The sequence below is a fragment of the Lactuca saligna genome, chromosome 5, assembly GCF_052625555.1.
Source record: "Lactuca saligna cultivar CGN05327 chromosome 5, ASM5262555v1, whole genome shotgun sequence".
Classification (NCBI taxonomy): Eukaryota; Viridiplantae; Streptophyta; class Magnoliopsida; order Asterales; family Asteraceae; genus Lactuca; species Lactuca saligna.
This window is the reverse complement of record NC_136421.1, coordinates 273,680,118-273,706,338: the sequence shown is the minus strand read 5'-3', so window position 1 is coordinate 273,706,338 and position 26,221 is coordinate 273,680,118. Positions and strand designations below refer to the sequence as shown.

At 37.6% G+C, this 26,221-nt stretch overlaps 3 protein-coding genes, 2 long non-coding RNA genes and 1 other non-coding gene across 6 annotated transcripts; 4 read left to right on the top strand and 2 right to left on the bottom strand.

The window, feature by feature from the left end:
- The first annotated feature begins 428 nt into the window (after window positions 1–428).
- On the top strand, window positions 429–2,743 carry LOC145046698 (uncharacterized). Its single transcript, XM_078994978.1, has 2 exons — window positions 429–2,124; window positions 2,343–2,743. Exons 1-2 carry the CDS (start codon window positions 429–431, stop codon window positions 2,741–2,743), a joined length of 2,097 nt encoding a protein of 698 aa, XP_078851104.1.
- On the bottom strand, window positions 813–919 carry LOC144998990 (small nucleolar RNA R71). Its single transcript, XR_013660520.1, has one exon. It is a non-coding gene; the product is annotated as a small nucleolar RNA R71 (small nucleolar RNA).
- An 11,217-nt stretch (window positions 2,744–13,960) lies between the features above and the next one.
- On the top strand, window positions 13,961–16,826 carry LOC145047875 (uncharacterized). The gene is made up of 5 exons (XR_013682503.1): window positions 13,961–14,167; window positions 14,501–14,579; window positions 14,701–15,032; window positions 15,114–15,176; window positions 16,251–16,826. It is a non-coding gene; the product is annotated as an uncharacterized LOC145047875 (long non-coding RNA).
- Window positions 16,827–16,933: 107 nt separating this feature from the next.
- Window positions 16,934–17,574, bottom strand: LOC145047874 (uncharacterized). The gene is made up of 2 exons (XR_013682502.1): window positions 17,367–17,574; window positions 16,934–17,160 (listed from the first exon to the last, which is right to left on the bottom strand). It is a non-coding gene; the product is annotated as an uncharacterized LOC145047874 (long non-coding RNA).
- A 1,600-nt stretch (window positions 17,575–19,174) lies between these two features.
- On the top strand, window positions 19,175–19,999 carry LOC145046697 (uncharacterized). The gene has a single exon (XM_078994977.1). It carries the CDS (start codon window positions 19,175–19,177, stop codon window positions 19,997–19,999), a length of 825 nt encoding a protein of 274 aa, XP_078851103.1.
- Window positions 20,000–20,834: 835 nt separating this feature from the next.
- LOC145046696 (uncharacterized) lies at window positions 20,835–21,656 on the top strand. Its single transcript, XM_078994976.1, has 2 exons — window positions 20,835–21,123; window positions 21,364–21,656. The coding sequence occupies exons 1-2, from the start codon at window positions 20,835–20,837 to the stop codon at window positions 21,654–21,656; spliced, it is 582 nt and encodes a 193-aa protein (XP_078851102.1).
- Window positions 21,657–26,221: the final 4,565 nt, after the last annotated feature.

Here is a 26,221-nt window from a genome sequence, read left to right as displayed (position 1 = left end):
ATTTTGATCTTTTGATCTTCACTTCATTTGCTCCAAAATTCTTCAAACTTTTATCGTAATTCTCTCTCTTTTTTTTTTACATGTACCTCTCTTTTTTCACTCAAAACCTACATGCTTAAGCAGAGGCGCTCAACCTCAACCTTTATTGGTTAAGCAGAGGCGCTCAACCTCAACCTTTTTTCTTATTGGTGCCACCACTAGAAGATCCCGATTATGCAATTCACAAGAAAAAGACGCCCTTGCAAGAATTAAAGTCAGCCTTCTCTAGGAAGGCGGGAAAGAAGACAGGAGAGTCAAGTTCATCAACGAAGCACGAGAGCAATCTTGAGCATTTGGATCATACATCCGTGCAAACCGAGTACGAAAGCGACACCGAGCTAGAATTTGAAAAACACACGAGTGAACCCGAGAACGAGCCAAGGAACGAGATGGAAGATATTGAAGAAATGTCCATGGGAGCTTACAAAAAGCGGATCCGAGAAGATGTGCGTCCCGGATTAGTCCAACCCGCAATACCTGCCAATGCCATATTCGAGCTGAAGGGATACATATTGACTGCGCTGAAGGACATCCCATTTTTTGGGAAAGACCATGAGGATGCTTTTAAGCATCTAGATGAAGTCAATGACATTGCAGATTACTTCAATGTCCCAAATGTCAACAGGAACACAGTCTTGCTTAGGATGCTCCCCGTCACTTTCAAAGGAGCTGCTAAGGAGTGGTTAAAAGCACTCCCACCGGGTACAATCACCACTTGGGCTCAAATGCGTGAGCAATTCCTAAACCAGTTTTGCCCACCATCCAATATAGCCAAACTCAAGAAGGCAATAGCCAACTTTGAGCAACAGCCGGGGGAGTCACTGTACGAAGCATGGGAGCGGTACAAGGGCTTACTCAGAAACTGCCCGCAACATGACCTAAATGTGCAGCAAGAGATGTCAATCTTTTATGATGGGGTCAATGTGATGACAAGACAACTCCTTGATTCTCAAGGACCGTTGACAAGGAAAAATCCAAGGGAGGTCAAGGAGCTAATTGAAGAATTCGCGAAACACTCCCGCGAATACCATAACCCGAGGCAGGATGGAAGCAAAGGCGGTGGAGGAGCCCAAACTGAAGAAATTGCAGCTGTCATGGCCATGCTGAATAACATGGATCGCAGGATAACACAAATGGACCAGTCGATAAATGCCATAAGAGTGGGGTGCGAGCGATGCAATGGTCCACACTTGACCAAGGACTGCAACGTGGATGAATTTGGGAACAGAAAAGCTCAAGTGTGCTACTCTAATGGGGATAAGTTTGAAGAGGACTGGAGGAAACCGAAGAAGGAGTGGCTGCCATATGAAGAATATAAGAAGCAAAAAGACGAGAAGTATAGGCAGACAGGTCGAGGCCTCTATCAAAAGGAGCAGCAACCAGCCGAGAAGAAACCCGACTTAGAGACCATTTTAATGAAATTTATGGAAGCATCGGAAAAGCGACACGAGGCCACGGATTCTGCTATTCTGGAACAACAAACTTTGATAAAGAATCAGCAAGCCTCCATCCATAACCTTGAAGTACAATTTGGTCAACTAGCAACTCTAGTTCATGAAAAATTGTCCCCGAAGAGTCCCGAAGTACAGAACCAGTCTCATGTAATGGCCATAGACACCGAAGAAGAAGCTATCTCGAAGTTCCTGGAAGCATTGGATGAAGAACCACGAACGCCCGATCAAAAGAAGAAGAAGATCAAGATCGAAAATCATGAAGCTGCTGAGTTCCAGAGATCACGACGTGAACCTTATATGTTCACGACGTGGGCCCGTCATGAACAGAAAAATTCTGCAGACAGTTCGGTTTATGAGCCGAATTTGCCTTTTCCTTCCCAAGCCACCCTTAGTCCACTGGAGAGAGAGCATAGGGAGTTTGTCAAGCATGTGAAAGGGATCCCGATTAATACCCCCTTTATCGAGTCCTTATCCAAAGCTCCCGAGAACCAGAAATTACTGCAAGACTTGATAGACACTCAAAGGCAATTAAAGAAGCAGTCTACAGTGATTTTAAGTGAACAAACTTCAAAAGTTGTGTTGGGAGAGACACCAGAAAAGATGGGGGATCCTGGACGCCTCACGCTTCCATGCGAGTTTGGGAATAAAATGAAGGTTAATGCTTTAGCCGATTCTGGGGCTAGCATTAATCTAATGCCTTTTTCATTTTATCAAAAATTGGAGATTCAGAAGATGAAGGCTACAAAAATGAAGATTCACATGGCGAACCATTCGGTGACACAACCCCGAGGCATAGTGGAGGATATTTTGGTGAGAATTGGAAAATTTATTTTTCCAATGACTTTGTAGTCTTGGACATGAAAGAAGATCCAGATGTTCCGATAATCCTAGGTCGGGCATTGCTCAACACTGCTGGTGCCCTTGTTGATATCCGCGAGTCGAAGCTAACTTTGAGGGTTGGAGATGAACAAGAAGTCTTTGGGATAAAGGATGACTTTCAAGAAAATAAAGAAGAGGTGTTCATAATTAATCAAGAGAATGAACTAGAAGAATTGGAAAAGCTTATGGAAGAAGAGATAAAAGTAGTTCATCAAGTTAAAATGACAAAACCAAAGGCATCTGTTCCATATTGGATTGAAGTCATAGCTTACAAGAGCCCGCCTTCTTGGGTAAGCAAAGAGGATGAGGAAATAACAAGTGATGAAGAGGAGGTCACTTCAAGAGTAACAAGGCCAGTGGTGAAAGCATAAGAGAATGACATAAATTACGAGGAGGAAACCAAGGGCACAAAATGCAAGCTTGAAGAAAAGGGAAAAGCTAAAAAGGAGAATTCAAAGAAGGCGTATAAAAGGAGAGTTCAAGCTTACAAAAGGCGGTTCGAGGAGCAAAAGATCTTGGTGGAGGACTCTTCCGAAGACTCAACGTAGGAGGCACGGAGTCCAGCTCAAGACTCCAAGAAAAAGAAGCGCTTCTCGGGAGGCAACCCGAGTTTGGTTTAAAACTTTTCTCTTTCTTTTTGCATTTTAGTTTTGAAAACTTAGATCGAGTCATCCAACGCTATTAGAACAAAATGTGGGGACCTTAAAACGAAAGTAGTAGTAATTAAGAACTTAGTTCAAACTCAGAAAAATTTAATTATCCAGACTTAATTCACGACGTGAATAGTTAGCAATTCACGACGTGAATTGTGAATGAACCGGACACATAATCCATGATAAGGCTTAACCCATTAGACTAGCAAGCCCAAGACCAGTCCGTGAGTACATGGCCCAAACTTAAGCCCAACCACTACTCACGACGTGAATTGTATATAATTCACGACGTGAACTTTTACAAGTACGGGACCACATATTAAGTCCCTGGAAACCAGCAAACCCTTTCAATTGTTTATTGTTCACAAAGTGGAAACAAAAATTGGTCCCCATTGCTGCGAATTTAGCCGACAATCCTACTAATTACCATTGTGCTTATGTAATACTTCCAACAAAGGTACTAATTCTTGATTATTACGTTTAATTTTTGGTTCTAGTAGAGGAACTTAGGGTTAGGGTTTGTTAAATGATGAAATTAATTCTTTACAGCTCGTAAATAACCTTGGAATGTTCATGCTAAGTGTTTGGAAGTGGTATAGGAGTAAAACCCAGGGATATGTTGACTGGATTTTCCCCGATTGTGAAGATTCGACCTCCTGTGGTTACGAACTCACGACGTGAATCATACAAGATTCACGACGTGAATTCTGGTGTTAATCAAAATTCATTTTTTTTTCTATGTTTGACTTGTGGGTATTTGTTTTGGCTGTTTCTTTTTCGTGTTTTTGCAGGAATGGATCCAAGAAGAGAGGCTCCAGCTGGGGTTGCGGGTTTACACCCGTTTTACAATTTTCCCGCGACGACGGCCCGTGATGTTTTGACCTGTTGGAACAACAGATTGGGATGGCTTTATAACATAGAAATTGCAGTTGCTCCAACAGTCAATTGGACAAGATTGGGGGAAGTAGGGCTCGTAGACCGGGTGGGCCCGTATTTGAAAAAGACATTTATTGGAGATGGCTATTCGTTCACCTGTTTAGGTTGGCAAAATCTGTTCCGGGTGCAAGAGCGGGTCTACAAGGAATTTTGTGTCGAGTTCTTCGCAACGGTGACGTTTCATGAAACGGTTCAAGATCCATATTGGCCACATGCGTTGGAATTTCGATTGGGGGGCGAGTACCGGGAGTGCAACCTAGTTGAGTTTGCTTGGAGAGTGGGACTGTATGATCGATAGGAGGTTGTGACTCCCGAGTTTGGCATGTTTTTAGGAGAGGCTGCTAGAGGATATATGGAGGGTGTCACGGGATATTCTTTTTGGCATAACATTGCCTCCAGGATGTTTAATTCCGGAGTATCTCCTGAGAGTAGTATTCGGTCCCCGATTCATCGTTTACTCCACCGGTTCATTACCTTTTCCATCAACCATAAGAGGCATGGCGACAAAGTGACTAAGCAGAACTTATTTTTCTTATGGTGCATCTTATAGCCTGGTGTCTGTTGTAACATCCCGTATTTCCTAGCCTGTTTTCTGGCTGGATCTGCTACAAGTTCGCGCCCTGGGAGCCCTATTTGTGGGGGTCATTTTGTTACTCATTTGGCCCGTTCTTATCATCTGATTGTTCCCGATATTATTAGATCCATGACGTGTGTAGACGAACATGACTTTGGTATGGGATATTTGGAGACTATGCGAGTGGTCAGAAATTTTGGATCGCACTGGGGAATAGTTCCATCAGACGCTGAGGGTGAAGATGAGGATGATCAGCCAGCCGATCAACCTGCGCCAGAGCCGAGACCGAGACGCAGGAATGTAAGAGGAAGGGGAGACCGCGGGCAGCCAACACACCCAACTGCTTCCATGGTGGGTGCACCTTTTGGGGGTGATATGGCTGGTTACTTTGACCAGTTATCGTTGAGTGTGAATTGGATAGGCGGCACGATGGAAAATGTGGTTCGGCATCTTGGGGTGGAGCAGCCGTCTCATTTAGGGTATCATTACCCGATTTGCCCGCGTTGGTCGGAGTATGGTGGTCGTGGAGGTGATGAAGCTGGTACCAGTGGAGCGCATGAAAATGAGGCGGATGATTGATCGTTATTTATTTTGTTTGATTTGTGTTTAGCTTCTTTTAGTTTATTTTAGTTTGTTTTTAGTTTTTTTTTAGGGGATTGTAAGAACTACTTTGAATATTATGTTACTTTTATTCTTCATTGTTGATTGTTTCTCAGAAATTGCTATGGAGTGCTTAGGAGGGATAGTGAGTTATGGATGCGTACATTTTTAGCTGGGAGTGTTTAATTCCGAGATTCGAGACCCATATTTTCACAATACGTTTGGGTTCTCACGACGTGAACATTTCTAATTCACGTCGTGAGTAAGTTATCAGGAGGTTGTCAGGATATGTTCAGTTCGATTTCACGTCGTGAATTATTACACGCTCACGTCGCCCGATTTCATGTTTTGCGGGTACACTCCTTATTTCGCGAGTTCCAGAATCAAGTTTCTATTTTTGGAAGTCCATATTCAAATTGCACATTTTCCGCACTTTTCGAGATGCTCACGCCGCTATTCCAGGGGAGTCTGTTCCTTTTACTCCCTTTTCTTTATTTTTTGATTTGTTTTTATACATACAATGAGGGCATTGTATGAAATAAGTGTGGGGTAGGGGTAGAAAAAGTAAATTGCTAGGAAATTTTGAAATTTCAAAATTTTGAAATTTCAAATTTTTATTAATTGAATCTAGTAATAATAATTTGAGCTATAATTGCTAGTATTATGCGGGATGATCCGATGAAAGTTCAAATGTTTAGTTGAGCCAATATACGTTATAGTGCACTTGTGGCTTCCCTTATTTTAGTGAAATCATGGAACAAAAACATAACCCTGCTCGGTTTGAAGGATGCAATACGTTTAGCAGCCTAAACCTGAAATGTATCCAGGAAAATTATTATCATTAACCAATAAAGGTTGAGGTTGAGCGCCTCTGCTTAAGCATGTAGGTTTTGAGTGAAAAAAGAGAGGTACATGTCAAAAAAAAAAGAGAGAATTACGAATAAGTTTGAAGAATTTTGGAGCAAATGAAGTGAAGATCAAAAGATCAAAATTCCAAGATATTCAAAAAGTCAAAGATACCAAGAAATCAAATCAATAAGGTGGTGAATTCAAAGAAATCAAAGATCAAATTATCAAGAAAGTGAAGAATTCCTAAAAAGCTCCATAGTGGTATCGGGAAAGAATTGTAATTCTAGTTTATGTATGCTTAGGTTGCTCAACTAAAAATACCTTGAGGTTAGGAGGTTTTCTGCGGATGGATTCGGAGGGTTGCATAAAATGAGCATTGTTCGGAAAAAAGTGGGCAAGTGTTTATGAAGATTGTGAGTATTTAAAGTATGGGGGGGGGGGTACTTTAGGAAAATTTTAGACACAAATGCATGCGTTGAGGTCTTGGCATAATGGCTGAATTGGAGTCGGATTGTTCAATGTAATGTTAGTTTAAATTTGCTTGAGGGCAAGCAAAGCCTAAGTGTGGGGTATTTGGATATTGCCATATTTATACTTATTTTTAGGCAATATTTAAGTACATTCTTATTGAAAAGTTGGTAATTTGTTTAGAATAATGGTACTTATGAACTTAAATCTTGTTTACAGCAAAAAAAGAAGACATTTTGAAGAAAAGAGGACTGGAAACGTTAAAGAAAGAAACTTGGGAATTAGAAGAGTAAAAGTGAAGCAAATCTGGAGAAAGGGGTTATTCACGACGTGAGAATTAAAGAAATCACGACGTGAATTAATGGTTCTAGAAGATATGTACGCGGGTGAAGAAATCCTTGGTGGGCACGGTTATCTACTACTCACGTCGTGAATTTATTATTATTCACGACGTGAATGTATGGATAACAGCAATTATAAAGATCCTTGACTATTACGAATAAAAGGACTTTTGGCAGAGGAAAAGGAGTTCCAGGAGACGTTTCAGAAGAGAAGAAAGGTCATGGAAGAGAGATTTCAACACCAAGAGAAGTAAAGTTTTATATTTAGTTGATTATAAACATGTTTTTCATTAGTTTTAGCTGTGTTAGTTTAATTACTATGATGAGCAGCTAAATTTAGCTACTTTTGCTTAGCTAGATGAAGCTTTGAACTTATGAATAGTTATATGTTTATGGATTAATTTGAGTTGGTAAGAATTGTTTGTGTTTGATTTGTATAACCTAGCATGTTATTATTTGTTTATCTAATTGCTAGATCGCATGTTCTGTGTAGCTTAGTGACCATGAAACTGCATGAACTTGTTTACCTAATAATTTAGTGAACATTAAATTGTTAGAGCTAGGATTGACCAATCTTAGTTAGTAATTAGACTGAATAAATCTTAGTTGTGCTAGAGAACATGAATTATGATCATAATTGTGTTTATACAACAAATCTTACATAGCATATCTATATTCATAATTAGTTCTGTGTTTAATTATGTGTGAACATACATGGTTTAACATGAATTAGTTACTTATTGGTAAGATAGAACTAAATTACTAATATAATTAAAACCCAACTTAATAACCCATAATCATTAGCTAGCCATAAGGAAGAAGTGGATTCAACTAAGCAAGAGTGTGTTTTTATTTAATTTGATTAAGTTCATCTGATCTTGCAAAATCAGATAAAACCCTTTATTAAATTTGTTAATAAATTAGGTTAATTTAATAGTAAGTAGATTAATTAGTAACACCGTTCCCTGTGATCGACACCCGAATTACCTAAGCTATACTGTAATCTGACTAGGTACACTGTAATTTAATAGTAAGTAGATTAATAGTAAGTAGATTAATTAGTAACATAGTTAGTCTTAGTAGTAAGTAGATTAATTAGTAACATAGTTAGTCTTAGTTAGTCATAATACTGTAATTTAATAGTAAGTAGATTAATAGTAAGTAGATTAATTAGTAACATAGTTAGTCTTAGTTTGTTAGGTTATAAATATTAAAATTAGTGGGTACTTTTGTGCACATCATCTATCTAGCATGGCTGGGCATATCTGCCCCTTCAGTCCTATCGATCGGTATTCTGGGGACTATTTCCCCTACTGTCACTAGCACATAGCATCATATCATACTAGCACATAAACATAACACAGGTAGTAGCAGCCCTAGATGGATATCATAGAGACAATCATCTAAACATACACTCCTACTAGTGGGCCGGCATTATGGCCTTAGACCCACTGCTATTGGAAGGTAACTCACCTTGTAGTAGCTGCTGAACTGTGCGGGAATCCTCTGACTGCTGCCGCTACTGATGCTCCAGAAATCCTCCGGCTATAATTCCTACAAAACACTCAATCAGAAACTAACATCTATTCTTAGGGTAAAATGACCGTTTTACCCCTGACCAAGTCAAAGTCAAAGTCAGCTTCTAGTTGACCTGAATCGCCGAGTTGGCCCGCCAACTCGTCGAGTCCCTATGCTTCCATTAGACCTCAAACCCATCTCTACTCATCGAGTTAGGTGATGACTCGACGAGTTTTCCCTCTAAAAGAACACCGACTGAATCCACATCCGACTCACCGAGTTGTATGAACAACTCGTCGAGTACCATGAAGATTTCCTTGGACTCGCCGAGTCTGTTCATGCACTCGCCGAGTACTATGAATTCCCAAAACACTTTGCTTAGTCGAGAACGTTGGGTCACTCCCCGGGACTCCTAAAAACCCTTCCACACTCAACTGGTCCTTATGACCCTCACCGATATGGGACGAAAACCCCTTGACTTGCCGAGCCTATCTCATTCCTTACCAAGAACTTCGATTTCTGATGTAAAATACTTAACCAAATGATAGATCCAGGCCCCTAAACTCGATCTTGCACGTAAAGTTACAAACTTTACGTGCATGCATGGGACATTAGAGCTTAAAAGGCTCTAAAATGGTTCTTTTGTTGCATGGGGCCTTCCTTGGTGTAAAAAGCAACCTAGATTTGACTTGTGGCTCATAAAATGACGTGATATAGAACCCAAACCCCCAACCATGTTTGCAAACATGGTTGGCCACCAAAAATGGCTTAAAAAGCCTTAAACACCTCAAAGAGGGATCTAACAAATGAATAAGCAAGGTTCAGACTTTATACCTTCCAAAGACTACAAATGATGAACCAAACTCGAATCCTTCAATCCCTTGTTGATCCTTCTATGCTCTTCCTTCTTCCTTGAGATCAAAACTCAAAAGAATCACTCAAAAAGCCTTAGATCTTCACAAAAACGTCTAGGGTTTGCTATGAGGAGCGTTTGCGAGCATAAAGAGGGAAAGGAGGCTGCATAAGGTCATTTAAATAGGGTGCAAACCTCTGGATTAGGGTTTTTGTCCAAACAACGGCTACTCGTGGAGTCCGGGACCCGACTCACCAAGTCCGTAGCTCAGACCCCGCGCCTCATCCCGATTCTACTCGGCGAGTTAGTCCTTCGACTCACCGAGTCCACAGCTGAAAATGCAAAAATAAATGACGATTTGATAACAGAGTATGTACCAAGAACCAGGTGCTACATAGACCCTTGGCGTGTTAATGTTTTGCATAATTGGTCCCTAGGGGCAGATTTGCAACTTTAGGAATGTTGGAGTTCGTTGGGTGTACTGGTGCATTCTAGATCGTGGGTCTAAATCACGTACACGGGGCATACATGGAGTACGCATGATGTACATGGACATGAGTGAAACCTTAATTTTTAGGATTTGCACCCTATTTAAACCTTATGATAGCCTCATTTGGTCATGTTTAGCCAACCTCCACCTTCCTTTGTCTAGAAATCGAAACCCTAGTGTGTTTTTGTGAGTTTGAGCCATAAAGTGTGTTTATTGGTGGTTTGAGAAGGAGAAGAAGAAACTGATTACTTGCAGAGGTGTCTTGAGCTGGAAGATCCAGGTTAGCTCATCATTTGCAAGCATTTTGAGGTAACAAACTCACATCTTGATGATCCATGATGCTAGATCTAGTTGTGTTGTCATTTTATGCATTTTCAGTCCTTGTAGTGATTGATGAGCTTCTTGACTCACTCCAGAAGTATTGGTGTTAGATCTAGACTTATTTTGGTCCCCTTGTTCATAAAAATGCAAGCTTTATGGGGTATCTTGAACCATGCATGTGTTAAGACCTTTGTTAAACTCTTTTTGAGCTCTTGAGCCCCATTAAGCCATGCATGTGTATAATGTTGCTAACTTTACGAGATAAGTGGTCTTATAGAATCAGATCAGAGAGTTTAGCTTGAAGTCTCAAAATATTAAGTTCTTAATGAAGTAGGGTGGTCAACTGGGGAGTATGTTGGGCGTACCAAGCTAGTACGTTGCGCATACTACCCCCATAGGGTGTACACTAAGTGTACAAGCTGAGTGCGCCCCGCGTACTCAGCAGGTGGGCTTCAATTTTGGGCTTCTCAGTTTCGGGCCCATGTTTGGACCTTAGGAGATTAGGGTCTTGTTGGGCCATCAGGTTTCTATTTTTGCGCTAACACTTTTATACTGGGTTCTTTTAGAGGAAGGACCACCAAGGGATTTGGGCCTAATTTGGAAGATTGGGCCATAATTAGGTTTTGGGTGACCATTTTGGAATTGGGCCTTTTGTGTAGTTGGTTTAGGCCTTGGCCTTGGGCCAAGTTAGGTAAAGGGTAAAATTGTCTTATATCCTAGTTTAGATTGATGGTTATGGATTGGAATCCAATTATTAAATGGATGTTATTAGTATTAATAGCGTGGGGATTGTCAAACCAGCAGCCAGAGATTTATCTATGTAATTCAGCAGTTTGAGGTGAGTCTTCCTCACCATATTTAGCGGGTCGAAGACACTAATGCCGACCCATGGTTTATTATGTTAGGGTGCTAGATGTCCGCGTGACTCTTTCATGTGTATGTATTTGTATGCTTAGTGGGCGGGGTCCAAAGATTATTATGTATGCTATTACTTTTTATACTTGTATGTTGGGCGGGCCTCGTTGTGTGAGTTAGGGTGAGGCCCGTTATACTCAGTGGGCGGGGCCGCTTATGCGAGTTAGGGCGAAGCCCGTTACACTCACCGGGGTGGGGGCCATTATAAGTTTGATATGTGTGGCATGTGGAATTTGGGGGAAACTCACTAAGTTTTATGCTTACAGTTTTTATGGTTATGGTTTCAGGTACTTCCGGTTCAAAATAGAAGGGTTTGGCTTGATCACAACGCATCCACCCATGTTTCCGCATTATGATGATATTGAGATTGTACTCTGATAACTGTTTTCTTATAAAGTACTTTTAAATATTTAGAAAAAACGATATTGAATGTTGACTTAAAGATAATCAATGTTTTGGTTGAATTAAAAATGGAACTTTTACCTCATATTTTTTGGGATGTTACACTTTTAATACATCTATTTCTAAGGTAAATGATTGGGAATATAGACCCGAGGGTATTCCAGTCCGATGACTGATTGTACCCGTTGTATATTGGCATTCCAATCCGATGCCTATTAGGCCGGAGGTAATCCAGCTCGATAGCTATGGAACCGACGGTATTCCAGTCCGATGACTAACTGGACCCAACATGTATGATTGTATATGTTATATGTTGTGTGGTGGTACTTTGGGGAACTCACTAAGCTTTGGATTACAGTTTCAGTTTTATCTTTCAGGTACTTCAGATGACCGGGGCAAGGTGAAAGCTTGATCATACACATCATCCTGGATTTTTGTGAGATTATGATTTTGGGATACTCTGATTCATGTTTATGACTTTTGGAAACTATGATTTGTAAACGCATATGGTTTTTGGATCGGTTTCAAAAATGAAATTTTTTACCTTGATTTTTGGGATGTTACATCGTGTTTCATTTATTGACGTGGCATATCTTAGGTGTTATCGGATTAGCCCAAAAATATGTTTTAATTATTTTAGTTGACGCGTAGACAAGGTCAACTGGGAAACCATTTGAAATCGGGGAACATGGCTTATTTGATAGGTAAACCGTGAGTTTAATGGTCTATTGGGCAAAAAAAAAAACTATAATGACTGAATTGGAAAATTACCTCAACTTTAATGTGCTCCAATGACATTTTCCATGTATGTTAATATTTATGTAAGTGATTTGTTTATCTAAAGTGAAAATTAGTTTATATGTAGTTTATACATTATTAATATTTTGAAAACCGGTCATCTTAATGAATTGATTGTTCAATCAGTCAAATAACTGGATGACGTTAGTATTACATCATAATTAAATGTAAAATTATAAAATATACAATAAACCTCCAAAATAAAAATACCAATACAAATATGAAACTTAAATAACTTTTTTTTACAATGGAAGTCTCAAGTTTGTCACAATTTGGCCAATAAAATTATAACTGTGCTAATTAACCCCTTAAACTTCTAATTTTGTCACAATGTAGCCATTTTAAGAGGTTTCTACTAGTTGCCACTTTCCACATTACTATGATATGGCTCCTAGAAGACGATTAAACCCTTTATCTTCTCTCATGTGTCTTCTTCGTCTCTCTTTCTCTCATCTCATCTTCTCCCCATCAAGAACGGTTCATCGTCTTTATCTTCATGTCCTCTCATCGAAGAAGACTTCGATACACGTTTCATGTCTCTTCTTTTTCTTGTTGGATGTTAACTAGCATGATATTATTCGTCTTACTCTATTCGCCCCTTCCTCTATGTCATAATTTTCTCCTCCCCATGAGATGTTAGTTTTAAAATATTTTTTTTAACAAAAGACAAAACAAAACACTAGCTTTACATAAAGACTAGGTACATCCATGATTGCAATCCTTAAGGATTAGGAAGTATCTCGTTATCTTTGAAAACTCAATTTTTGGTTGATTAATATCACAAATTATCATGAGTTATGCTTATAGTGCAAGAGTTAGATTTCATGTCGTTAGGTTTTCAGAATCATACGTTGTGGCCAGCAGCGTAAACATACGCTAAGACCATCAGCTGAAATATAAAAGGCAATGGAAGTTTCCATGGACTCAACAAATTATATGGTTTAACCTAACAATTTAAGTAGGAGATGAGAGAAAAACGAGTGAGGGGGAAACATCAGTGGGATAATGGTGAAAGATAAAAAGAACCATAACAGGGGAAGAAAATGACAAAAAGGAGTTGAACAACATAAGTTTCAAGAGATATGAGGATTGGTGTACCGACAATAGATAGAAAATGAGAGTGAGAAGAAAAACAACATATCTAAAACTCACCAGAAAGATGAAAAAGAACGTACTTGATGAAAGCTTCAATGATGGTTAAGAAATGTGAGTCTTAAGGAATAGGATATGTGTTTCTTTTTCTATAGTTTAATAAATAATAAAAAGTATTAAAAAATATAAAATATAAATAAAAAGGAAAAAGTAGTATTTTCAATCTAAATGAAATCCAAATTCATATCTAATTATTACAAGTGTTACAATTCAATATTTTTTTAAGTACCTCATTAAGAGTATCCCTATTATAATAAATGAATAATTTTAATATGTATTTGCCAAGTATCACTTTAATACAACTCATCGTTAATATTATTTCATGTGTTATGTAGATATATTAGACAAATCATTTTAAAATTTAAATTTACATTTTCTAATTATATGTTAAATTTGAATTTATAATAACTTTAAAATTTTGAAATGATTTATTTAAAATAATTGATTAATAATTATAAATTTTTATTATGAAAGTTTAATTAATTATATAATCATAGTTTATACGGGTTATAAATTAATAATACGGATATTTTAAATTAAATTAAATTGAATGGTGGAATGATAACACAGTATCATAATGTTAGTGGATAAAAATATTTATAGGTAGGAGATAATTTAATTTAAAAAAAGTAAAGAAAACAATTCAATATATTATTGATTGTATAATAAGCTGTTATTAGTTTTGGAATGGTTTTAAAAAAGAACCGTTGCATTTGGGAGTTGAAGAGGTTGGGTCGGTGTATTGGCGCAAGTTATATACGTTATTCTCTCCACTCTTCACTCTGCATTCATCCCGCTCTCCAAACACCACCGGAGAGATTCACCGCGATCTCTGTAACTCCACTTCTCAGAGACCAAAGCACCCGCATCATTCTCCGGACACTCACCACCGTGTCTATGATCCAAAGAAATGATCAAGATCGCTGTAAGTTTTCATTCTTATTGTTTTTCTCTTCTCCTTTGTATTAGTTCTTCTCTAATTTAGATGTTGCAATTTCCTCTGTATATATGGATAAGAAAAATTAGAAGTTTGGTTTTGTTTCTTTTTGAATTCTCTTTCTTCTCATTGGGGTTCTAGTAGCACCATGTCTTCTTCTTCATCTTTTTCGCTGACGTTTTTATTTATTATTATTATTTTTAAATCCGTTTTTCTTAAAATTGGGACTTCGAGTATTACCCTGTTTTTCTTAACTGCAACTTACAAAACAGAAGGAAACTACTTATTGTTTATGTAGTTTTGTTGATCGTTTGGGTATAGGGTTTTCTTCATATTCATTATTCATAAATCATTGGGGTATCCATAGAGAATGTCAGAGTAAACATCATCGGTAGCCATGGTATGCTATCTCTTTATTTCCCAGTTGACCTATTTTCACATATAAATGTTGAAATCGGAAATTGCATCATTATGTGTTTACTTTCGCTAACAAATATATTCTATCTCTTTCATGTCCGAAGGCTTGAATGTCTTGGGATGTGCCCCTGTTAGATCATCAACAAGCCAAAGAAACATTAATACCAGAAGCTATCTATGCCTAAGAATCCAAGATTCTGGTCCAAATACTCAAAATCCTAACAAAACAAATGTTCAACCTCCATCTGTTCGATGAAATGCCTCAGAAATCAGTTGAAGTCCATACATCTACTTCAAATTTGAACTATGGAACTTTGTTAGGTTGAGATGATTATGCTGGGACTTTAACTTATAACCACATGGAGTTCAGGAAATGCTCCATTGAAGAAGGATGCTAAAGCAGCTATTTGCTATTTCTGTATCAGAAGTTACACAGGTGGATTGAACTTACCTAATTTTCACTTACACATGTTCTTATCAATTTATATTCCAATATTATGATTTGTTAAACCTGCAGACCCTGAGATTCTTCAGTTGTCAAAGTAGATTAAGGAGAAGCCACAAGAAGCTGATCAAAATGGTAAATTCTTAATTTTTGTAGCAATTACAAAATGCAACTTTATAATTTTAAATTTTTAACTAGTCAATAGTATTCATCTGTGTTAGGTTTACGATAATTTAGTATATTGGTTTGTTTATGAGGTTAGAACATGTGTTGATTGTAAAACATATGTTTTTATAATTAATCTTCTTGTGTGGGTAAATAGACAATTATGGCTTAAAGTCTTTAGTGGTTGGAATCTTGCGTTAAATTAAATTTTTTAATGAACAATTAATCTTCATGTGCATGTAAATAGACAGTTATGGCTTAAAGTTTTGAAATAGGGCATAAACATCTTCACTTTAACCTTAGGATTGATTTGTTGGAGATTCCTTCAGTTACATATTTGGTTGACAAAATGGATGAACTGGATTTCATCAAATTGCCCCAAAATCTGTATTCAAAGGAATTTATCATTCCTAGGGAAGACTTTAAATTCCATTATTTATTTCTTTATTAAAAACACTAAATTTATCATTCTTCTTTATTCTCACCCCTAATTTATCCTAATATACAACTGTATAATGTTGATATTTATAATTAATTATTTATTTTTCTTCATAAGTCTTTTTTAATGTCATGTTACTTTTTTTTTTTTTTAATGTTTATGAAATTAGAGCATGTAGTTTGATGTTTATATAACTAGTGTTTAATAATTGTTTCATAAATAAAATCTTTTTCAGTAAATAGAAAATCTATTATTTTATAAAAAAAATCACGAAAGGGTGTTTCAGTCCTTTAACATAATTTTCACTTCAATTTTTTTGATAGATTTGCAAACTAAACACAAAACAACAAATGAATGGCATGAATATCCATTCCATTTTCTGTCATTTCAAAAATATTCTGTGCACCACAAGTTCCCTTACATTACTTTGAGATTAATCACTCATTTACCATAATTTTCACTTCAATTCTTTTATGTTCTTATTTAGCTTTTCTGTTAATGTTTAAAGGTACACTTTAAGTTCCATTGAATCTCAAATAAGGGTGTTGTGTTGGGTGATTATTATGTCTTCTAACCTTAAATTTGTGCTTATTTATTATCTTCAGGAAACAATGTGCTAATTAAAAAGAGGTTGAATGTTGCATGGAAAACACCTTCAGTACTTATTCGGTATGACCGGTAATTCCTTACAAAAGATATTTGTTATTTAGTCAATTTTTATTATTATTTAAAAATTCTGATTTTATGTACTTTTACAACATTGTAATTTCAATCTTTTCTTAAGTGCATTGCATAATGAAAACTCTATGTACTTTTAATGTTTCTTATTAAGACACCATACTTTCAAAAGGCTATCTAACCACAGCCAACAAATCGATCCGGTAAGAATACCAAATAGGAAATCAAGTTTGGTTTCCTAATTTCTTTAAAGCATTGTTTTTCCGATTTTCTGATTTCATAGCAGTTTTCTGATTTCTTGTATTTTATCTAGTAAATCGATTTTTTTTTTTTTGGTATCTGAATAAGCCCCATAATCGATGTGGTAATTAAGCTGATAATTTTGGGATGTTGCATGTAGTTCTGTAGTTGCATTCTGCAACTTGATGAACCCTAGATATCATATGAAGTCCTTCTCTTATTCTTTTAATATTCCGTTCGGTTTTTCTTTCTTATAGATCAGTTTTCACATGTATAAAAGCTTGATATAGATCTGAATGCATGAGTATTACAAGTTCATTTTCATTTATATATAATAATATGAATGCTGTCACATATGACATATAATATATAAATTAAGGTTGTTATGAATCTGATGATCAATACAACACAGATTTATTTTTATTTCTATAGATATAGTTATGCGCTCATGTAAAATACACATTAGTTATAAGACGGCTTCAAATTTGCAGAATACAAAGAGAATTGCACATCGATCGATATAATTACGGGGGCGTTGGATACTGTCCACCACTTCCACTTCCAGGATAATCAGGAGTCATCCTATAAATGGGGTCCCTGCAATTATATAAGACAGATTAGTTGATTAGTAGCATTGGATCGATGTGCAATTAAGTCGACCTTAAACTCTATTATTTATACCATTAAGAAATTGAAGAATAAACTACTAAAGTAATTAATGATGATACATATACTTTTGTTTAACAAGATTACGAGAATAATAGAGAGAGAGAGAGAGAGAGAGAGATGTATAGTTATCTTACCCGGAATAACCACCCTGCGCATACGAATAAGATATCAGAAGAAGAAAGATAGTCAAAAGGAGGACCATTGCCATTGGTTTCTTAACAAAGAAACCCATTTTTATTTTTGTGAATGAATATTATTATCAAACATCTATTCGGCTTTTATACACATAGAGAAATGAAGAAACCATGTGCCCTACAACTGCTTCTTCTTATTTAATGTGCAAATAAGACCAAGACTTGATCAAACACATATTTTTCCACAATATTGTTTGTTAGCTTGTAGGGATATAATCCAATCATATGTATAGTTTGATTTTTAAGTTGAGTCTCTAAAAGTCGGTTTCCTCACACTTACGGTAAGTTCTTTATTTATTAAAAAACAATGATAGAAATATGTTAATTTGAAAAATATTGGTAAAAATAAATTAGTTTTTTTTAATAGGGTCTATTAATTGAATTTGCAATCAATTTAGGGTGCGTTTGGTTCGCTGGAATTGAATGAAATTCGGAGGAAAATGAATCCAATTCCATCACATTCCAATGTGTTCAACTTTGTACAACTTTGTATGATGGAATTGGAATCCTAAATGAAAAAAAAAATTCCATCAAATAGGGGAAAACACTTTCCTTCAAGAAAATAATGGAATTAATTATCTACTACGAAGGAAAGTGGCATTTTACGTTATTACAATTGTTTTATTTTACAACATAACCTCTACCACCAACACCCACCACAAACTTCACCATTGCCACCACCACCTACCCCTACCACCATCACCACTGCCACCACCACTACCATCACCACCACCTACAACCGCCAATGCTGCCACTACAACCACGACCTACCACCACCATTGCCACAACTACCACCAACCATCACCGCCACCCGCCAATGCAATCACCACCTACTACCTCCATCCTCGCCACCAACACCTACCATCGCCTACCGCCACTGCCATCACTATCACCCATCACCACCACCACCACCTATCACTACTACAACTATCGTCACCACCAACTGTTGGGTATAATCTTGATGTGGAAGATTGAGTTGAATAAAAAAAAATAATGGGTCATAGCTTTGACCGATATGCATGGGTATCATGGAGATCATGTATGCATGTTGCGTAGAAAAGGTCCTTCATGACCTGGTTTTTAGGATGATTAGTATTTAGTTTGTTTTCTTTTTTTTTTATCACGTGGTGTGTAAGGCCTATATAAGGCATATGTTTGTTTTCAATAAAGAAGTGTGTAGAGTTTTAGTACTTCTCCTGTCATTGTTTATTTTATCTCTCCTTCTTTTATCTTTGTTTGTATATAGTAAACAAAAGGTTGCAGGTTTACATTCTACATTTGGTATCAAAGCCCTAAGGCTCGTGGGATCTGTGGAAGGGGTTCTATGTGAACCATAGAGATCAGAGAAAGTAGAAGCTCTGTGTGAGCCAAACAAAGCTCTGCGTGAGCTGAGTTGAAAATAAGCAATCTGTGTGATTAAAACTGCATCTGTGTGATGTGTGATCGTGTTTTTTTTGAATATTAATCTGTGTGAGAGAAAGGCTGTGTGCTGAACAAAGTTTTGGTGCACCTGCAAGTGTGTCTTGGTGGTTTGAAGAAAGGAAGAAGATCCTAAATAATTCAGATCTATGTCATCCGTGTGTGTATGTGATCTGTGTGGTTGGTTGTGTACAAGAAGAAAGGTCAAGTCAAGGAAGATGCCAGCAACAAACCCGGGAGGATCAAGTCAGGTTGTACCCGTGACCACTTAAAGTATCCCGCTGCAATGCCCCAAGTTAACAACTACAAATTATACAAGTTGTTCGATTATGGTGGAGTCGATCTTACAAGCGTACAGCTTATGGGAAGCGGTTAATCCGGAAACTGGAAAAGCGATTGAGGCAAAGAAAAATCTGATGGCAAGAGCATTTGTGTTTCAAACTCTACCTGAAGATATATTGCTTCAAGTGGCTAAGCATAAGGATGCAAAAGATGTGTGGGAAGCGCTTCGTGTGCGGTATTTGGGAGCCGAAAGAGTTCAAAAGGCGAGACTGCAAACACTTAGAACCGAGCTAGAGATGTTGAAGATGAAAGAGGGTGACACGATTGATGAGTTTTCGGGGAAACTTAGTGAAATTGCCTCCAAATTCAAGAGTCTTGGGTCTAGCTTGGAGGATGAGATAGTGGTAAGAAAACTACTAAATTCAGTTCCTAAGAAGTTTTTGCAGATTGTTGCATCGATTAAGCAATACTCCGAGATAGAGGACATGTCACTTGAGGAAGCTGTGGGAAGGTTGAAGGCATATGAAAAGAGAATCAAGGTTCTTGATGAAGATGATAATGACCAAAATCAAAACAAACTTTTATTGTCAAAAGAAGAATGGGAAGAGAGAACCAAACGTGGTAACTTCAATCAAGATCAATCTGGACAAGGAAGAGGTCGGGGTCAAGGAAGAGGTCGTGGCAGAGGTCGAGATGGTCGGTTCCAAAGCTATGAAGATCGAAGGGAGCAAGGTATGTATCGAGACAAGAGACATATTAAATGTTATAATTGTCAAGAATATGGACATTATGCAGCTGAGTGTCCTAAGAAAGAAATAAAGGAAGAAGAAGCTAATATGATTCAAGATGATGATGAGCCAACACTGCTTTGAGGAATCAGATTACTGTCAAGATTAGGGGGGTGATTGCTGGGTATAATCTTGATGTGGAAGATTGAGTTGAATAAAAAAAAATAATGGGTCATAGCTTTGACCGATATGCATGGATATCATGGAGATCATGTATGCATGTTGCGTAGAAAAGGTCCTTCATGACCTGGTTTTTAGGATGATTAGTATTTAGTTTGTTTTCTTTTTTTTATCACGTGGTGTGTAAGGCCTATATAAGGCATATGTTTGTTTTCAATAAAGAAGTGTGTAGAGTTTTAGTACTTCTCCTGTCATTGTTTATTTTATCTCTCCTTCTTTTATCTTTGTTTGTATATAGTAAACAAAAGGTTGCAGGTTTACATTCTACACCAACCACCTACCACCACCGCCACTACTACCGTCACCACCACCAACCGTCACCATCACCTACCATCAATACCTGCACCACCACTTACAGCCACCATCGCCACCACCTACCACTACCACTGCCACCACCACCTATCGCTACCACCATCACTGCCGCCACCACTTGTGGTCATTGCCAACGCCACCACCATCTACCACAATCACCGCCACCACCTACCACTGCTATATGGGATTCTCTATTTTCGTCCATATATTCCCCCCTTAAATATTGGTCAATCAATTATCTTCTTTCCTTTTTTTGTGATTGTTTAGCTTATTTATTTTGTCTCTATGGTTGTAATCGATGTATGAAAAATCAATCAAAGAAAAGCTTTATTCTCCTGTTCTGTGTCACCATTGATTTCTAGTTCTGTGTCACCATTGATTTCTAGATGGTATCAGAGCGGTTTTAAAATCAATTGATCCCAGCATCATGACTGGAAACGAAGGTGACAAAGGTGGATCTAGCACCATCGATTTCTCATCGTCATACTACGTACATCCTTCGGATTCTCCTAAGCAACCTTTTGTAAATGAGGTTCTTACAGATGGTAACTACAACGATTGGGTAAGAGAGATGACCAACTTTCTCTTTTCCAAAAACAAAACATATTTCATTGATGGAACCTTGAAGAAGCCGGAGAATTCATTTCCAGAATACAAACCATGGATGAGGTGCGATGCAATGATAAAGGGGTGGCTTACCACAGCCATGGAGAAAGGCATACGTGACAGCGTGAATATGCCAACACTTCATTAGAGATTTGGTCAGACCTGAAAGAAAGATTTGGAAAAGAAAGTGCACCGAGGGCTTATGAACTAAAGCAGAAGATCGCCGCTACACGTCAAGAGGGCAGCAACGTTTCGACCTACTACACTTGTCTTAGGTCATTATGGGATGAGTCTCATTCAATTTTTGCTTTTTCCATGTTGTTCATGTAACAAATGTACATGTGAACTAGGAAAGAAAATTACTGCTCATCTTGAGAAACAACAACTTTATGAGTTTCTTATGGGCCTAGACAACGATTTCAATGTTATCATGACCCAAATCTTAGCAACAAAACCCGTTCCTACTCTAGGGACGACTTATCACATGGTGGCAGAAGATGAAAGACAAAGGGCCACATCGCTTGAGAACCAAGCCACTCTAGAACCAGCTGCATTCAAAGCTTTCCAGAAACGTGATTTTAGACCAACGAAGGGGAAGCACACGGCTAAACAAGAAAAAGAAAACAAGCAAGACGATGAATGAACTTTTTGTGGAAGGAACGGGCACAAACGAGAAGGGTGTTTCAAACTAGTTGGTTATCCTGATTAGTGGCTCGGGAAAAGAGACGACAAGACAAAACCAAAAGCTGCATGTGCTAACACCCAAGCAAGCTCCATACTCAGATTAAATGAAGAACAATACCAAGAGTTTATGAAGTTCTTTTCGAGTTTGACCAACAATGGTGAGACAAAACCCGAGGCCAACTTTACCTATTGGGACGATGTATGGGTTGTTGACACAGGTTGCACCCAAAACATAATTTACAAATCCAAACTTCTTAAAAGTAAGAAGGGAATCTCAAATGAAGCTCCTGTCATCATTCCAAATGGCGATTCCATTCCTGTTGAGGAAAAGGGAGATTTTTTGTTGCTAGGGGGAGAAAAATTAAAAAGGGTTCTTTATATCCCTAATTTTAAACATAACCTTCTTTCTGTTAGCAAAATTTGCAAAGATCTCAAATGTGTTGTAACCTTTTTCCCTACCTTTTTTGTCATGCAGGAGCTTCGAACAAGGAGCTTGATTGGATTGGGTAGGTGCCAAGGGGGGTTGTATCTCATGGACATGTTCAAGAAAGAAAGACAAGCGATGATCTTCACCACAGACACATGGCATAAAAGATTAGGACATGCTTCAAGGGATAAACTCTCCAATGTCAATCTCTTTAAAAATAATTCTGGTAAACTTAGCAATGTCTTTTGTGATTCATGTGCTAAGGCTAAACATGTTTGTAACCCTTTTCCAAAGAGTTTTATTAAAAACAATGGCTGTTTTGAACTTATCCGTTGTGATATTTGGGGAGGCTATCGGGTTCCTTCATACACATGCGTAAATTTTTTTCTCACCATCGTTGACGATGCTAGTCAATGCCTAATGAATTTTCATAAGCTAGTTAAGGTTCAATTTGAAAAACAAATAAAAAGGGTTAGGTGTGATAACGGTGGGGAATTCACATCCAACGCCATGATCGCCTTTTATGAGAAAAACGGAATTTTGTTAGAAACTACTTGCCCCCACACCCCTCAACAAAACGGGGTTTTGGAAAGGAAACATAGACACTTGCTCGAGACAGCATGTGTCTTACGCTTCAAAGCAAATATTCCAAAAAGATTTTGGGGAGAATGTATTTTAACCGCTTCATACATAATAAATCGTCTCCCATCACAGGTGATTGAAAACAAGACCCCTTACGAACTTGTTTGGAATGAAGAACCTAATTATGAGGATTTGAGAGTCTTCGGATGCTTAGCTTATTTTAAAAACACCAACACTGGAGGAGACAAATTTGAAGAAAAAGGGAAACCCGGAGTTTTTTTAGGTTACCCGCAAGGAACAAAGGGATAAAAAATTTATGACATTGAAAGTAGAAAAATCATTGTGAGCCGTGACGTATTATTTCTTAAAGACCATTTCCCCTTCAAGCACATTTGTGAAAGCTTTGATTGCAGCAAGGATGAACCAACCAAAGTTCATTTTGAGTTCACTAACTCCAACTTGGACGGTGGTGAGCGAAACAATTGTTTTGACGATCCATTACAAGATTGTCCTAGCACCACATCTGATGATACAAGAATTGAAGAAGAAAACAATGCTCAACATGAGGATGATTCCTTTGAAAATGGCAACCCCATTTTGGATCAAGAAATCCAAGAAGATCACGCCATTCCTCACGACGAACCGGAACAAAGAAGTAAAAGGATACGAATACAACCAGCTTGTAGACAAAATACGTCGTGAACCTTCCCCCTTCGGTCACCAACTCACAACCCGACTCCAGTCAAGCAAACTCGACGGTACACCCCATTTCTCATTTAGTTTCTTATGATAACTTTTCTCATTCTCACAAAGCTTTTTTAACGGCAATAAGTTCTAATCAAGAACCAAGTTGTTTTGAACATGCTCCACAGGATGAGAAATGGCGGAATGCCATGCATCAAGAAATAAAGGCTCTTGAAAAGAATGGGACTTGGACGTTAGAAGAATTGTTGAAAGGAAAGTGACCTATAGAATCAAAATGGGTTTACAAGACAAAGTTCAAATCCAATGGAGAGGTTGAAAGATACAAAGCCAGACTCGTTGCAAAGGGTTTCACAAAAATGGAAGGAGTAGATTATCATGAAACTTTTGCTCCGGTTGCCAAGCTTGTCACTGTTCGAACTCTATTAGCCGTTGCAACCAAGAAAAATTGGATCATCCATCAACTGGACGTCAACAATGTGTTCTTACATGGAGACTTAGATGAAGAAGTCTACATGAAGATTCCAAAAGGGTTTGCAAAGGAAGGAGAAACTAGAGTCTATCGTCTTCAAAAATCTCTTTACGGGCTCAAGCAAGCATCGAGAAACTGGTACAGAAAGTTAACAAGTTTCCTTATCTCCTTGAGCTTCGAACAATCAAAAGCATATCACTCCTTATTCACTTATCAAAAGGGAGGGGTCTATGTTGCTATCCTTGTTTATGTAGATGACGTCATCATCGTTGGGAATAATTCCGACAAGATTCAATGGACAAAACAACAATTTGACAATGAATTCAATATCAAGAACCTTGGACCCCTAAAATGTTTTCTTGGGATTGAGGTTGCCAAAATGAGTGATGGATTAGTTTTGAGTCAACGAAAATACATCTTGGACAGCTTAAAGGATATCAAAATGTGGGGTTGTCGGCCAAGTGCTTTCCCCTTCGAGCAAGGAACCAAACTAGACAAAGGAGAAGAACGAGCTCGAGTGGATGCTACCCAATATCAAAGAGTTGTGGGAAGATTGTTGTATCTACAAGCTACCTGACCTGATGTCACATATGTCGTGAATGTTCTCAGTCAATTTGTATCGCACCCTCGTCAAAACCATTTGGAAGCCGCAAATTGGGTCTTAAGATACTTAAAAGGAACACTGGGTCAAGGGATTCTTCTTCCCCACGAAGGGCCTTTAAATTTTACTGCTTACTGTGACTCAGATTGGCTTGGGTGTCCTTTCACAAGACGGTCCAAAATTGGGTACCTTCTTTTATTCGGTGGCGGCCCCATCTCTTGGAAAACCAAAAAACAGTCAGTCGTCTCTCAGTCTTCAGCAGAGGCAGAATATAGAGCGATGGCTTCCACTGTTAGTGAAGTTTTGTGGGTGAGATGGTTACTCAAAGATATGCAAGTTCAACTCACAATACCAACATCCTTGTTTTGTGACAATCAAGCAGCTTGTCACATAGCCAACAATCTCGTTTATCATGAACGAACAAAACATGTCGAAATGGACTATTTCTTTGTTCGTGAACGTATAGAGACTAGAGACATTGAACCACAACCAATTGAAAGCAAACTTCAACTTGCAGACCTTCTGACTAAGGGCCTCAGCACACAACAAATTCGTTCTCTACTAAACAAGATGGGCATTCGCTATCTCCATGCTCCATCTTGAATGGGAGTATGGGATTCTCTATTTTCGTCCATATATTCCCCCCTTAAATATTGGTCAATCAATTCTCTTCTTTCCTTTTTGTGATTGTTTAGCTTATTTATTTTGTCTCTCTGGTTGTAATCGATGTATGAAAAATCAATCAAAAAAAAGTTTTGATCTCATGTTCTGTGTCACCATTGATTTCTAGATGCTAACAACATTTTAATTTCAATATTTTCTTAATAAGGGCATTGCATAATGAAAATTTTATGTACTTTTAATGTTTCTTATTAATGAAAAGGCTATCCATCCATAGCAATGAAAATTTCCTTGTATGATGATGACATTGCTATAATTACAAAGATTTTTCGAAATACAATGCTATAATAGGGAAAAATGAAAGTAGATTGGTTATACATGCATTTGAAGAAATAGTGATGTATATATAATATTTTTGTTTAAAAAGTAAAGCTTGTGGATGTTCCTTACATGAAAGTATACATCCAACGGATGAACCATACCCTCTCTCGTCTATTCTCTTCTTCTTTTGGCATATATCATTAGACTAGGATTCAGATTGGTGTCATTTTGATAGTCCAAGCGTTTCTTGATATAGTTAAACAACATGTCTTTTTTGTCAGGTTGTGGTGGTTTAGGTCCAAAAGGGAATCTTATGCAACCTAGATGTTAAATTTATGAAATGAACATTTTGTCTCTGTCATCTTTATCTCTTTCATTTCCCTTTTTCAAGGAGCATGATGAAATTTCAAACAAATTTCTCTCTTTCCTTAAAAACTATTGTCATATTATAGGAGCATAACCCGACCCTAAATCCTTAATAATAGAATCTTTTTGAAAATGAGGTGCTTATTTCTTCATTTTTCTTAAAAATTATATGTCAAATGTTGAAGGTGCTTATCCCTGAAAGGGTTCTATACAACAGCCAACAAATCGATCTGGTAAGAATACCAAATAGGAAATCGAGTTTGGCCTAATTTCTTTAAAGCATTGTTTTTTTTTTTTTTTTTTTTGATTTCATATCAATTTTCTGATTTCGTGTATTTTATCTGCCAAATCGATTTTTTTGGTATCTAAAAAAGCCCCAAAATCGATGTGGTAATTAAGCTGATGATTTTGGGATGTTGCATGTAGTTCACT

Excerpts from the sequence above, each read along its gene's own strand:
- LOC145046696 (XM_078994976.1), top strand. The coding sequence starts at position 20,835 with ATGACTGGAAACGAAGGTGACAAAGGTGGATCTAGCACCATCGATTTC. Across the intron at positions 21,124-21,363 it reads TACCACAGCCATGGAGAAAG|GAAAGAAAATTACTGCTCAT; the intron begins GCATACGTGACA and ends CATGTGAACTAG.
- LOC145046698 (XM_078994978.1), top strand. The coding sequence starts at position 429 with ATGGAAGATATTGAAGAAATGTCCATGGGAGCTTACAAAAAGCGGATC. Across the intron at positions 2,125-2,342 it reads TGGACGCCTCACGCTTCCAT|TCTTGGACATGAAAGAAGAT; the intron begins GCGAGTTTGGGA and ends ATGACTTTGTAG.
- LOC145046697 (XM_078994977.1), top strand. The coding sequence starts at position 19,175 with ATGGTGGAGTCGATCTTACAAGCGTACAGCTTATGGGAAGCGGTTAAT.